We start from the raw sequence: 14,896 nt of genomic DNA, 5'->3' as shown, positions 1-14,896 counted from the left end.
GAATTCCAGCAGGGCTGAGATGAGGCACAGATGGGACTACACGGCTCTGCCACAACTGGGGCTGTGGTCCCAGAGACAGAGGTGATCTGTGCAAGTTGCTTCCAATAGCCACCTTCTCTCTTGTCTGATTTGTTCCCAGTTATACCATCACTCCCCTTACAACTTCTGGCACTCTTTCAAGCATCTCATAAACACTCTTTTCTTGTTTCTTCCCTGCCACTCTGTTTACTTTGAATGGCTCGACACTAAATTTGAGTCTCCAAGTTGAACAGTGAAGTCTAAACCTGAGATGGTTGTGGGGAGAGGAGGAGTGTCCTTTTTAAATACCTCAGTAAGCAGAAATCCCCCAAACAATTTGATGCTTCTCTAAGTAATGGTAACACCAGAATACAGCTTTTTCATATGTCCATGCCACATAAAACATTACTTGAACAATACCCATCCTTAGTTTTATTCTTAACTTCAATTAAGTCAACAGATGTTTGTAACACAAAAAATAGCAACAAGTAATTTCTTACATTTTTCAAGATCTTAGAAAAATGTCACACTGAACTGTGGCTTAGAAATAATGTATTACAAGGTAGGATCTTTACTCACTGAACTGACTGAGACAAATACTAAGTTCCCACAAACCAAGCCAATTTTTACTTACCACAAATAATTGCAAAGGCTGTTCAGCAGGTAAAGGGGCAGAATTCTTCTTGATTTTAACAGAAACTTTAGCTGCTTCTTCTTCTGATTGTTTCCCTTCTCCTTCTTCAGAGTATTTTTTCCTTTTAACTTGACGATTTGATCTTCTCTTCTTCCATACAAGAGAAAGGAAAGCAATAAAGGTTTTACCCAAAATTTCTTCTAACCTGAGCTGCATATTCTGGGTCACCCTAAGCAATACTTCAGCTGTACCTACAACCAAAGGTCAACATCTGATAACAAACATGAAATAAAGTACCCCTGTCATCCACTTTATGTTCAATTAATTAAACTGTTATTTTTCTCTTTCATGCAAGCATAAGATACTTTTATTTTTAGGGCTCAGAAGCAAACATGAAACACTCTTTTCAGGATATGGGAGCAAAGCTGATACACAACAGATCTCCCACGAGCACCAGTATTTCAACAGTGATTTCCTAATGCAGTGTAACAGCAGAGTGTTACTGTCCAACTCCAGAAGTAGAGGAAAGAAATAAAATAAGCTGATGTGTCTCTACGAAATGGTGCTGTACAAAAAATTATTAAGGTTTTCACTAGATCTTATTCATCAGATTGCTGATAAAATCTGACATGAGGGCTAATAAAGTCTGTTGCTTTGTTAATGTCTGTGTTTTCTCCTCCACCTTAATCAAGGCTTGTTTAACAGCACTATATGGCTTACTTTGCAGCTTCTAACCTTCCATTCTGGTTTCTGCAACAATCTGAGGACAACAAATTCCAGCTGAAGAAATAATGTTCAGTAAAAGAAAATAATTCCTTTTCACTCACAGTTTCAAATATTAAGATTATCAAGATATTGCATAACATTTCCTACTCCTCAGTACCAATGAATCAGACACTGCCTATTAACTGTAAGATTAATTTGTAAATTGGATTCACTGGATAAAAATAGCCATATCAAACTAGTCAGCTAACATTTGAAAACACTATAATCTGCTTTAGAGAACTGATCATCACAAAAATAAAAACAGCAAAACAAAACAGCCTCTACAAAACAAATTTATTATATTGAGATACAAAGAAAAGGATGTTTTTGTGCCAGAAAATCCATTGCAGGTTGCAATGTTCTATTACACTGCAGTACTCAGCTGGGAGTACAAGTTGTGAAGAGGACAAAACCCTAAATCCTGTGGTCACAATGGCTTCTGCAGAGCAAATATTAAGTAACAAGGAGATTGCAGCACAGGAACTTTTCTTCCTGACTGTTAATTCAGCCCTTGGTCTGGCTGGTATCTGGTAAAAGAGTAGCTGTACTTTAGCAACTACACTACAATACAGAGCAGTAACCTGTGGGTACAGTACAAATCAAAGAATGGCTATGACCATTCCTCTAGAGAAGCTGCAAAAATGAAACTTCTTCATGAGCTTTCCACATTTATGTAGATTAGCTGTTCTTCCATAAATGTGTGTGGTGTTAGGTGTTATCACCAAAAGGAATTTCTAACATAAAGACATGCTAATGTCACACTATACTTAAATCAGTAATAGTTTGCTGACAGAAGTTTAAAAAAAAAAAAAGCCAGGTAACATGAGCAATGCAAGATTATGTAACTGGCATTTTCAATTCTTGTCACTATGTCTTTTCTTAAAGTATGAAGTGATTAGCAAAACATCAACATATGTTCTCCAACACATTAATACATAACCCGAGCTGTTTGGAAAAAAACTTCTGTATTTCCCTGAGCTAAGAACTACAGCCATAAACAAATGGCTCTAAGACAAAAAATGAAGTAGTACCACGTATTAAAAATAATTAAAAAAAAAATTTAAAAATCCTTCTACTTAAGGAAGACACCTGATGTGAAACTAAGCATGCAAAATGAATTAGGTGGAAAAAAGGCCTAAAATTGCCCCCCAGAGCTTCGAAGCAGCTATTTGCAACAGAAATTAGAAACAGCTCTTTGAAAATAAAATCATGAACATATTTGAAAACTAAAGAGAAAATGAATTAATGAAGTAAAGCAATTTATGTCTTTCCTGCTTCTCTCCAGTCCTTCAAAGAGAGCAGGAAAATGCTGTGACATTCTGCAATGAAAGTTATTTCTCTCTCATGCCACCCCTGATTACTCTCTTTTCCCTTCACACCACAAGCAGGTGATTTCATGATACGCCCAGGAAAGAACTGATCTTTAGTCTTTTATATTACATTTGTTGGCCTATAAATTTATGTTTATTTGGTAACAGAATATGACTGAAAAGTTACAGATCCTTTCAGGTAACCTTTACTTAGGACAAGCTAACACTTCAGTTAATGAGAAGTCATTCTGGGAAATGGCTTCTGATCCCTTCTCCCCTCCAGCATTATTATCTGCGAAACACCAGAGGGCAATTCAGTATTGCATAATTGTTTTTGACAACTATCATCAACTAATGTAATTAATTTTTACTCAACAACACTTATTTTGAATACTGATTTTGCCTCTGTGGGTAAAATTGCCACAGGATAAAAACCTGTGCAGTTCCAGCACATAACCTTACGTTACTGGAGATTGCCCTAAAGCAAGAAGTTATAATTCTGTTACTAATGCAAACATAAATATAATATAATCTCTTATCAACAGTTCATGTTTCTTTGTGCACAAGTTTTAGAAATAATTAGCTATGTTACTATTACTTCAGGGCAATCTATGAAAAAACTGCAGAAAGTAAGTTACAAGAGAGCTATTCCTCAAGGGAATGACCTGACCACTTGAATTCTTCATTGGGCACTTCCTTCAGAAGTATTCCACAGGCAACTAGAGCCTATCAGCATATTGATCATTGCTGCCTTCAGATCCAACACTGCAAGAAAACTGTTCTTTCTGTTTCTACAGAAGCAGAGCTCAAAAAAAAACCCAAAACCACATTAAAACTTGAAACAGCCCTTTTAAAAGTTCTCAAAGAGCCAGCTTCACTGATAAATGTCCCACCTGTTAGGCAATCCGCATTTTCCCAACGTAAGGATCAGGTCTAACTGCCAGCTCAGTTTAAGTACTTACAATCTCAAATCTACGGGCTTTCTGTACCGAAAGGAAACAGATACAAGCAGGGCATTGAAGTCCCATTACGGAAAAGGGATTCTACCCTGTAGGATTTTCTGATTTTCAACTGAGAGAAGTGGCTGATAATTAAAAGTTCTGCCTATGAGATACATGAAGTGTGAGTAACTGTCACTGCATCCAAGGAAGTGTAACTTTCTGGAGACAGGGGAAAAAAGATCTGTAGGTATAACATACAGAAATTTATCAAGGAAGAACACCAACTACTTACCTGTGAGTCTTCATCTTTCAGTGGCCTCTGTGGAGTCTGCTTAGCATCAGACAATTCATCTGAAGATTCGTTTTTCCTTTTCTGCTTTTTGCCCAGTGTGATGATCAGCTTTCTGTCAGAAACAAAACCCCAGCCCCTGAGTAAATACTGTACACCACTGTGTGTAACTTCCAGAGCAAATCACTAGCAATTCCCAGATTCTCAACATAAAACTCAGCACCACTGTCTGAAAAACTAGTAATAGGTCTCAAACACCTTACAGCAGACAGTACTGTTCACTAGTGTTAGTGAGCTTCTCTACAGTTACCTTGCCATCACAAATTCCTAATTATCATACACATTTTCGATCTTTACACGAGGAACAGAAATACAAAATCCAACACAAACCAACTGACAGTGGTAAACTACACAAACTTAGCAGAGATACCATCTGCAGATGACAACACTAAATGATTTATCATAAAAAAATTACCACTGTGAAATGTACCTTCCCTTACTTTTACTTAGAAAAAATTAACTGTGGAGAACAATCTAAAAAATCACCCAAAGCTGTCTGACATGAAAAACTTTTATGCTTAAGTAAGTCATTCATTGGTAAAAATAATGGAATTGAACAAATCTTTTTTTGCCCTCAGGAAAAAAAAAAATCTATATCCAAAATCTGGTAGTTTTATCTGTGAGTCATCTTAGAACCTATCAGAATATGTTAAGAACCACCACTGTGCTGAATAAATTAGTTAAACTCTAATGAAAAAGCATAAATTATTTCTCTGTTTGGATTTAAAAATTACACTGTAGATCATGATACCAATTCATCAGATTTGTTTCTAACTAAAGGGTGTAAAAATATTTTTCCATATTTAAATGTGCCAAATACACTTCTTTAAATATGTTTACAGTGGCATAATTGTAGAACAGCAAACTATTCAAGAAAATCACACAGAGCTGTCCTAAAACATGTGTTTCATACAGTTTCTTATGATTATATCTGTAACAAAAAATGAGGAAAGTTCCAGCATACAAGTGCTTCTGCCATGTTACAAACAAATTAAGCACAAGATTTTAGGCTTTATACAGACAATACGAGTTATTTTACAGCAATATAACATCAAATATACTGGCCACATGATGAGAACACTATTGGTGAGAATGTAATGGTTGAAACACAACTCGCTTCTCTTTGCAAGTGTTCAAACAAGAGAACACATATATATATACTTACTATGTCCAGACTAACAGTTCACATGGAACATAAGCATGTTAAAATTCCAAAACACTATGGAAAGTTTCGGCAACATTGCTTATAAAAGACTGCAGGTATAACTTCAGAAGCAATGAATGTGTGCATTGCTTTTCAATATTTAATCACTATGTATGTTCAGTGGAAAGGCTAAAAAACCCCAGAATCACAAGAGATTTTCTACTCCAATTTTTTTTTCACTTTTAGCACAAAGTGAACAGCACTGATAGATTCAAGTTGAAACAAAGCTGTAGTCAGCATAATCACAGAGCTGCTTGTTCACAAGTAAATTCTGGTCCTTGGCTTTTCATTAGGTATTCTCAGTTTAATTATTACTTAGAAAACATGTTTCATAATCACAGAAAATAATTTCAGCAATGAACACACTGGCTTCCCTACTGACTTCAAGGTTAGTTTGAGCATTTTCCCCCTCACTTTTCAAGCTCTGATTAGGAATCTTCTTTCTTTTTTTCTTGGTTTTTATTTTAAGACTTGTGTTCTCGGGTAGTTGTCCAATATGACACTTTCTAGTGATGGACTTGGATAATCACTTTTTCCATTTTTATCTCACTTTGTTTCATAAAATTTAAGTGTTACATTAGCACTTGTCACTAATATGTCAAATCAGCTAATATATTCCAAAATGATGCAGACAAGGCACATTGTGGTTGACCTTCTGAAATTGTTGTTAAAAGGAATTCTGGATGCTAAAATTTAACATGCATTTAAAGGGAAACCTGGTAATCTTATGAGTGAGGATTTCCTGGAAGATCATTCATGAAACAATATCCATCCCACCAAGTTCCTGGTTTGCATCTTTAGGGTTTCAAAAAATGGTAGGAAGCATCGATATGTTTTCTCTGCTCTTAAATTCTTTTGAAGAAAAAGGATAACTGAATGTTCTTTAATCAAGCAAGTGTTAAGATACAAGTCAAGCTGGAAGAGGTCTTAGAAAGACCTGTGGTTCCTACTCAAGGCCAACTTCAGAGTTCTTTTATGTAGCTCAGCCCAGTTAAGTTCCACTTATCTCCAAGGCTGACAGCTGGCAGGTATCTGGGAAATCTGTCCCAAATTTTAAAATGGAAGATTAAAATAATTCTGTGAAATGGTAGATTAAAATAATTCCTAAATGCATATTGCTATGTTAAATATTTTTTATCTGTGCAACCACAGCTCATTCTCACTCCATGCACTACTGTTTACCATTTTAGGCTCAAGGTCCCTTAGTATTCAAGAAGCACAATATTAAGTGGTATAAGGTTTACTATGGGTTCTAATGGTATCCACTGAGTAGCTGAGGATTTTAACGACCTTTTGTTTTAGAACATGGGGTATTTTGTGATTAGACTGCTCTAGCTACATCTTTCCTTGCACATTTGCTCCTCTCTTAGTCCCTCCCTGGGTTCACCTCTTGCTCTGCCCTTGTAGCCTTACACACAATATTCCATTTGTCAGCTTTTGTGTTCCCTACCCCCAGTGCTTCACAAGCTTCTCCCAGAAATTTTCTGCACATCTCTGCATGCTGTAGATCAGAATGTTTCTTCCTCTATATGGATACGGTGCCAATGACAGGAACAAATGCAGTTTTGCTTCTTTCTGATCCAGTGCCCAGAATCACAATGCTCCTTGCTATCAAAAGTTGCTGAACAACAGTATGGTGCTAAAGTCATACGTTTCTATCAGTAAAGATGCAATCTGCTCACATTTTGGCCAAAAACTTCTAAAAACTTCTGCTATGTGAAAACAATGATTTTCAGAAGCTTGTAAACTGGATCAATTCTGTGAGAAATTTTCATTGAGTGAACAAATTCTCTTGCCAGTTTATAAATTTCTGCACGAAAGCATAAAGATCCTTGGCTAAAATCCCTTTTTCCACCCTGAAACAAACTGTTCTGAACAGAAACTATCTATTCTGTTTCTATGAAAAGTTAACAGCACACAGTAGACATGGAATAAATAATATCACCAGACTCCAATTTCACTTTCTCTTGCCTTTTATATTTATCTTATTACGTAACATCTATAAATATTTCAACAATTAGACACTGTAGATTTCTTCATTACATACTTTCCTCTTCTAAATTACAAACTAAAGATGTTGAGAAACTTACACCACAAAAAATGTTTAAAAAGAAGATTTCTCATGAGCCAGTATTACTTCTGATCCTTAGCACAGGACTCCTACCATGCTTTAAAGCTACCAATAAGCACTATTGGAAGAGCACTGCAACTTCCTTCTTATAAATGAAACTAATAAGAATGCTCTCCATTCCCCTTCTGCTTCATAGCAGGGAACATGATGGAAACACTGTCAGTACTCTGAACAGCTTTAAAGAGATAAAACACTTTCCAAAGCCTTCAAAAGAATGAAAAAGGAAATACTAAAGACGACAGAAAGAAAAAGCCAGCAAATTACGTATTAGGCACGTCAGGAATAGGAAGTACAGCTATCCTTTAATACATAATTCTACTTCAATTTTCCCAACAGAAAACACCAAGTAACTAATTATTAGTGTCCAAAGTCACCTCTCAGATATTATAATTTGTAGCCAAAGCACTTTGTTAAATTACTAACAATAAAACTCCTACATTATCAACAGTATTAGCAATTCTTTATCACTAGCAACTTTGCTAAAAATATAAGTAGACATTTCCTTGACAAGATACTGTATCCTCTTGAACGAGAGTTAATTTGCTGGCATAAAACCATTTTCTCTTACCCTTTTACCGTATGTTTAATAAACAATGCTAACACAGTAATATTAGCCACTGACCCCTTCTCCAGCTGTATTTCAAATTAATAACTTCTGGACTGTGCACAGATTTTTAAACACTCCTAACAGTCTTTCTGGAACCACTGGTCAGTTCAAGCTCACGCTACATTGAAACGTTAATGCCAAGTAACAAACAAAATAACATCCCAGAAGGATGACCAAACCTTGAATTTATTGCTATTTTAACCAGGACACAAGATAGGCCTAACAGAAGTCAAAGATGCAGTGAGCACTCCTCCTTTCTGAGCACAGACCTGCTCCCCAGCACCTCACTGGCAGGGAACAGGAGGACAAGTGCAGGCAGCTGCCTCCCGAGAGATGCAGAGATGCGAGCTGGAGGCACCACACTCACCACAGCATCCGTGTGACAGAGAACCACCTCCTCTCCACCCCTCTCCCCACCTCTCCGGAGCTGCTGCCTGAGTTGATAAGGGTTTCAAACCATCTTAACACTATCAGATCAACAAGCAAAAATTACCTGTCATGGTGCTGGGCTCTAAAACTGCTTGTGAACAGAATTTGTGAGACCTACTGCAAAGTACAAGGCACCAAGGACAGTTGCTCATTTCAGCAGTGCACAGGATCACATCCCACTTGCTGGATTCATTGCTACATAATTCAAGGATTAATGAACAAAATCCACCAGTGCTCTTTTAACACATGAAATAAGACAGCCATTTCTGGCAGCAGATTTGAACTGAAGGACTACCACTCTGACTCAAGCATTTGTAAATTGAGTTCTTAGAATTTGGGAGACTTCTTTATTTAAATTATGCAGTGATTAAGAAAAAAAAAATTACCTAAATGTATTTGACTGATATTGTCCTTTACATCACCAGTGCAGAGCTGTTTCTTTTCATCAGGGCTGTGATATTTAATTTTATGTTTGAGTAGGTGGGAATACGTTGAGAGCTATAAAACCTAAATGCCAATCTACTTTTTTGAACAAGAGAATGTTCACAAATTCATAATTCTTCACATCAAGTGGTAAGAAGTAGACTTTTTAGATTAAATATGCATCACCTTAGATGGAAGAAGTAGAATCAATCAGAAAAAGCTTATAAATGGAAACAAGTTCCATGCAAAAATATGAAAAGGTTTAAATAGATTCCTAAATGTCAACACACCTTAGTAAATAGCCAGGATACAAAAAGTGATTCTGCTGTCTGCAGAGTAATAGTAAAGCAAATTTGGAAGAATTAATTTAATCAGTAATCAATGCACAAAGCAAATTAGTTAACTTTGGTAATATTAAATATACTATAAGTACATTCTTCTAAAAAATTCTGTCATACCCTTACAACATTCTTGGTAATAACATAATTTAGTCCTGTACCTTCACCAATACTTATGGCACAGAAACTTTGCTAACCACGGAATCCAGTTCTAATAGAACTGACTGAAATTAATACGCATTATTTCTCTGTCTTCACAGCTCTGAGAAATAAAACCTTAACCCTCACCCTTAGAAAGAAACTACAGCCTGCCCAGAAAGTAACTGATAGCAATTTTTAACTAGCCATGGTAAATTAGAATGAATTGTGCTATAAATATTTCCTGTACATGTAGATCTCAGAGAATCACTAAGGAAAATATAATCAGTTAATATGAAGCCACCAAACACAAACTGATTGTCTGAGCAGCAAAAAACAGGAACTCTTGAAAGATCATCCTGCCCCTAAATCTAGACACAGTAGTCAAAACTCATCTTGATCCCAGATGAGGGCCACTCAATTTCAGCAAAAGCTGTACTTGTATTACAATTTAAAGCACCTTTTTTTTTAAACTGATGGCTACGAGGCAATTTTATCAAGGTCTGTTCAGCAATTAGTGTTCCAGCCCTACAGTTCGACTGTAACTCTGAAAATCCTCCTCCAGAGCAACACAGAACTTGCTACACAGAATAAAGCCCTGTAAGAGGTCAAAGTCTACGATCACAATCTAAGTAAGAGTTTGCTGTTTGAGTGCTGGACTACAGAGGGTACAACTGGGCCTGTATTGAACAGGCTGTGTTTGCTGCATGCAGAGATATGAAAGACCAGATCAAAACAGTTTCTCAAACATTTCTCAGAAGAAAAAAAAAAAGAAAAAAAATCAATATATTTGTTACTATTTCAGATAGCTCAGCTGCGTTGGCCTGCAAAAAATGAAACAGGAGTCACCCAAAACATACATGTGACTTCAGATCTTCTCAAACACACCCAACTCTGCATCACCTCCTGCACTGCTCTGACACTCCAAATCCAAACTGAAACAACAGATTTAACAGCTCCTGGAAGTTAAATGAGTTTACTATAGAAAACCCTGACTGAAAATAAATTTATTCATCTGGGATAGACGTATCACAGTAGAACTCCTTTTAAAATGGAACAGCAGATGCACCCAAACAAATCCTCCACCACTATTAAAAAGATATATTGATATTTTTTTTTTTTTATTGTAAACCTTCACTGGCTTTAAGGTTTCACTCCCAACTATACTGGCTTGCAGAAAAAATAATTCATAATAGCTTCTAACAGTTGGAAATTGTTTACTAATATTTTTAAAACATGAGGGGACTTCAGGCTTTGTTTTCTGATTAAATTCAAGGAATGCCATATATAATATATATATATATATATATATAAGTTCTTCTCATTATTGATTTAAAAAGAAATTTAATTATTTTTTATCCCATTTTAAACAGATCTCAAAAGTCTTTCCATCCAAAGAAAAAAACCATTTTCATTGAACTGAGATCCTCCCTTCCCTTCCTGCCCAATAAAGCACTTGTCTTTTACAGGTATTATTTTAGCATAGTAAAATTTTCTCCCAAGATTCAGTCAAAGTTTATTTTAAGGTAATGAGAAAAATCAATGGAGCAACCCACACACTTAAAAAACCAATTCTATTTTGATTTAATAATTCCAAAGACATGCTTAAATTAATTAAGAAATATTTTTCAAGAACAGAAGATAGGACAAAACCTTTACAAGAGCTGTTTAGTCTTCTAAACGCCTTCTTCTTTAATTTTGGTTTTCACTGAATAAAACAAAATTTATTAATCACAATTTTTTTTTTTTTAACCATGGTTGAAAAGACAAGTATAGTGCTTTTGTAGCAATTATTCTGCTATAATATCAGCGGTTACATTTGCATAGAAAGCAGGGTTTGGTAAGATTATTCTTTTAAAAAATCAAGGCCTTATTGCAATTGCTGCTCTGCAAAATCCCTGGTGTATTCCTTGCTAAGAAGTTATTATTTTGTATATTTACATCAATAATATACAATAGTGTTAATTCAACACAACACATGAATCTGTTTGGATACAAAAATTAAGTATCTTGATGTCTCAAAGCATTTGATTTGTTGCTGCCCATCTAAGTAAAATGGAATTCTGTGAATATGAACAGAAATCTGTGTTATGTGGTTCTAGAAGGCTCTTCACAGGTTCTCACCAGGACCTGACTGCTCCATCTTTAGGAATGTATCTTTCTTAAGAAAGCAATACCTGGCAGCATGACAAAGTTAGCAGAGTGCTACTGGGGCATTAGCTGGTTAAACTGTAAATAACGGGGAGACAAACCTTCACAGCTCAATGCAAAATGATGAAACATTGAAAATAACTAAATGGGAACTCCTCTACCAGCTTACATGTACTCTGCATCAAACAGACACCTTAGTTAAAAACACGGCTTGAGAAATGTCCCTTTCTCTACTGACGCCGTCTGATGAAATCCTGAAAACTGATCCTAAGTGATGTGCACAGCAAAGCATTTCACCAAGACAAAACTGAGTGCAGAATCATAAACTGTAGGTAACAGTTTACTTTTCTTTTTCTTTAAAAACAGTAAAAATATAATAGCAACTACGCAGTATATCGTAATGATGTTATTTTGGCAGGTTTTGTCAATTACCCAAAAGAATGAACAAAAAGCACACTCAGGACAAACCACAAGGTTTCATGAAACTGACACTACCAGAACAACAGTGTAAGTTTTCTGGTTAGACAGACACACAAAATGATTGTTAAAGAATATGAATAAATTCAGAAACATGGAAGTGAAATCAACCTCACAAAAGTACACACCTGAAACCCCACCTTAAACTAGATGGAGAAAAAAAGAAAAGGAAGCACTACTTGATGCTTACAAGCAGCATCATATGCCAACACATAAACAGAACAGAAAGAAATTAACACCATCAAATTTCACGTTAAGAATGAAGTTGGGTATAGAGCAGTAACCTTCACACTGCAGGATAACTTCTCAGAATTGTTTACTTCAAACATGTAAGAAAAAAATCACTGATCTCTACAAGAAAAAAAGAAAAATGCAGCGATATAGGCTGCTTAAAAGAACATTCATTTCTGCTCCATACTCTAAAAAATATATATGGATATGAGACATTTAAACTTCAGAGATGTGCCAGTTAATATTTCTGCTACTGCAAAAAGAGCATGGATTAAAAAAACTAAAACTCAGAGTGTAACTAAGATTTCTATCTCAAGTTCTAACTGACGTACTTAATATTGGAAATCACACACTCTACTTTAAAAGTAAACTGGCAACATAGATTAGCTCTGGAGTCCCAAGATGAGCCAGTTCCTGAAACCCCTGGAGCACTCCAAAAGCTCCTCACCCCAAGGTATCCACCCAACTTGACCCAGCTGAGTCTGCAAAATATTTAAGAGGGCAGATTAAACTGATATAAAAGAAGACTACAAAGTTCTTCGAATTTAATATTTCGAGTATGTGCTTTACTTTTGATACAGATGTGATATCTGAAAGAATATTCTCTTGCTTACAAGTTCATTAAACTTCCAATTTCTCCCTCTGAAGTTTATCAAACACACTGTATTGAAACTACATGCCAAAACGGATAAAGACAGCATTTATAATCCAGAAAAACTCAGTTTGGAGTCAGACTAGATTACAAAACTACAGAAAAGATATTTCGGTCTACGCTTCAAAGTACAGAATATTTTAAAATCTGTATTAAAATAATTCCTTTCAAAAGGACACTCCTACAGTGATTTTATCTAAAGAGAAAACAGAGCATTCTTGTTCCTGAATGAGGGAGTCCACACATGGACTTAATCAGGAAGAATTTTGAGTAGGCAGTGGAGGAGAACATTTTATTATCAGTAAGCAGTTTCCATTTTAATCAACAATTCACAGTCTGAAGGCAATGTTTTAATCTACTTACCCAATTTTTGTTTTCTCTTTAATTTTGGATGAGGAACCAGTTTTCGGCTTTTTGGTCTCCTTATCCTTTGGTTTGGATTTAACTTTTCTACCCTTCTTTTCCTCTTTTCCTTCAGCTGAAACACTGGGGAAGTTTTCAGGGCTCATTACTCGTGGAATGTTTCTCTCTCCTCTCTCTTTTGCCTTTGCAATTGCTTCAGATATTATGCGATTCGCCTTCTCTTGTTTACTTTCCGAGTCTGTTTTTTTCTTTTGCTTCTTTTCAGACATTCCCCTCACCTGGGTATTCTGCAACTTAGTATAGGATCCTGAACCATCAGTCTTCTTGGAAGGAGGCTGTAGCAAGAAACAAAAAGTAAATTAAATTCCCTTATTTAAAAAAAAAAAAAAAAAAAAAAAAAGTGCAAACATTTTTGATAGGGATATACATTTTTTAAAAAATGTAACTGCCAGAGACTTATATGGACACAAAAAACGAGGAATTCCATTTATACCACAGAATGGCGTGGGTTTCAAGATAACTGCATCAATTGTTGGTTTTAAACAACCAATCCAAGTACTCAAAGTCAGTAAAAATTATCCTTCTGAAATTCTCTCAGCCATCTCTCCACCTCTGTAATTGAAGAAAGCAAACCTTAACCTTTGCAGCATTCCCATACAATTGACACACACTTCCAACACCTCTAGTAAAATACGAAAAAGCAAAGAGCTCCCGAAGGTAACAGCATCAGTGTTTTGCCTTAGCTAGGATACCAGGACCACAGTTCCCTTAAAGCAGACGAATGAAATACAGGACTAACTCGGTGATGAACACAACAGATGCTCGAACAACACCAAGATTAAAAAACAGACAAAAGATATAACCAAAACTAAAATTACACAGCACTCTATCCATAAACGGATCAGAAAGCAGCGCCTCTTTTATTTAAATCAACATACGCCTTGGATAAAAGACGTAACTTGTTTTTATCTTCGGGATTTTAATGCCCCTTTCATGGACGCAGAATTGTTTACGGGGCTGATGAGCTTCTCCTGCAGCCAGCCAGAAGACATGTTTTTGCTTTCCTCCCCTCCCCCTTTGAGGAATGGAAAGAATTTCCTATTCAAACACAAAACCCCAGCAGATAACAGTTACGTTACGTTCTCACCCGTAAATGCGCCTCTGCCTAGGGCAGGAAGAAAAGCCAGCAGGAATTTCCAAACCCATTTTGTGGCCAAACCCCGCGCACTTCCCGGGATACATGTTCTATAGGTGCCTCATGGGCGGCGGGGGCGGGAGGCAGGGACGGGGCCGCTCCCGATGCCACCTTAAAGCCCCGGGGCTGGAACAAACAGCCGGACCCAGCTCGGGAACAGCTCAAGATGGCGATGCGGCTCCCGCAGCAGCAGCCAGTAATAAGGAAGGTTATTCAATCCCATTAGCCTTTTAGCCCAAAGAACCCCTCCTCCTCCCACTCATTCAGGCTCTCACTTACCCTTCCTCTTGGCCTCTTCACTGAAGACATTTTTGGCGTCAGACAAAGACTTGCCCTCCGCTTTTCCAGCACCCCCGGCAGTGCTCAGGAGGAAAGCATGGGGAGAAGATTGCTAAATGGCCTATTTAGCGAGCGGCAGCCGGGCCGCGCACAGCCCTCCCCGAGCGCTCGCTCGCTTCAGCAGCATCCCCGCGCCCTGCCCGGCGCGCACCCGCCGCCCCCGGCCCGGCCCGGCCCCGCCGTGCGCGGACCGCCGGATCC

The 14,896-nt window shown here is 37.0% G+C and overlaps 1 protein-coding gene across 17 annotated transcripts in view; it reads right to left on the bottom strand.

The window, feature by feature from the left end:
- The window catches only part of CHD9 (chromodomain helicase DNA binding protein 9), an 86,527-nt gene that overhangs the window by 38,034 nt on the left and 33,597 nt on the right, over positions 1–14,896 (bottom strand). For 12 of the 17 annotated variants that reach the window (XR_012057775.1, XM_072934425.1, XM_072934426.1 and 9 more), the window contains 3 exons: positions 13,162–13,496; positions 3,961–4,072; positions 653–802 (listed from right to left, as the gene is read on the bottom strand). Coding sequence is in view for 16 of the 17 variants with exons in the window: in XM_072934425.1 (XP_072790526.1) it covers positions 653–802; positions 3,961–4,072; positions 13,162–13,496 (597 nt within the window). In the remaining variant the exon portion in view is untranslated. The other 5 variants (XM_072934432.1, XM_030282535.4, XM_030282536.4 and 2 more) reach the window with 5 other exon arrangements.

This window comes from Taeniopygia guttata, chromosome 11 (assembly GCF_048771995.1).
Source record: "Taeniopygia guttata chromosome 11, bTaeGut7.mat, whole genome shotgun sequence".
NCBI lineage: Eukaryota > Metazoa > Chordata > Aves > Passeriformes > Estrildidae > Taeniopygia > Taeniopygia guttata.
The sequence above is the reverse complement of the archived record's forward strand: the minus strand, read 5'-3'. Positions and strand labels throughout refer to the sequence as shown.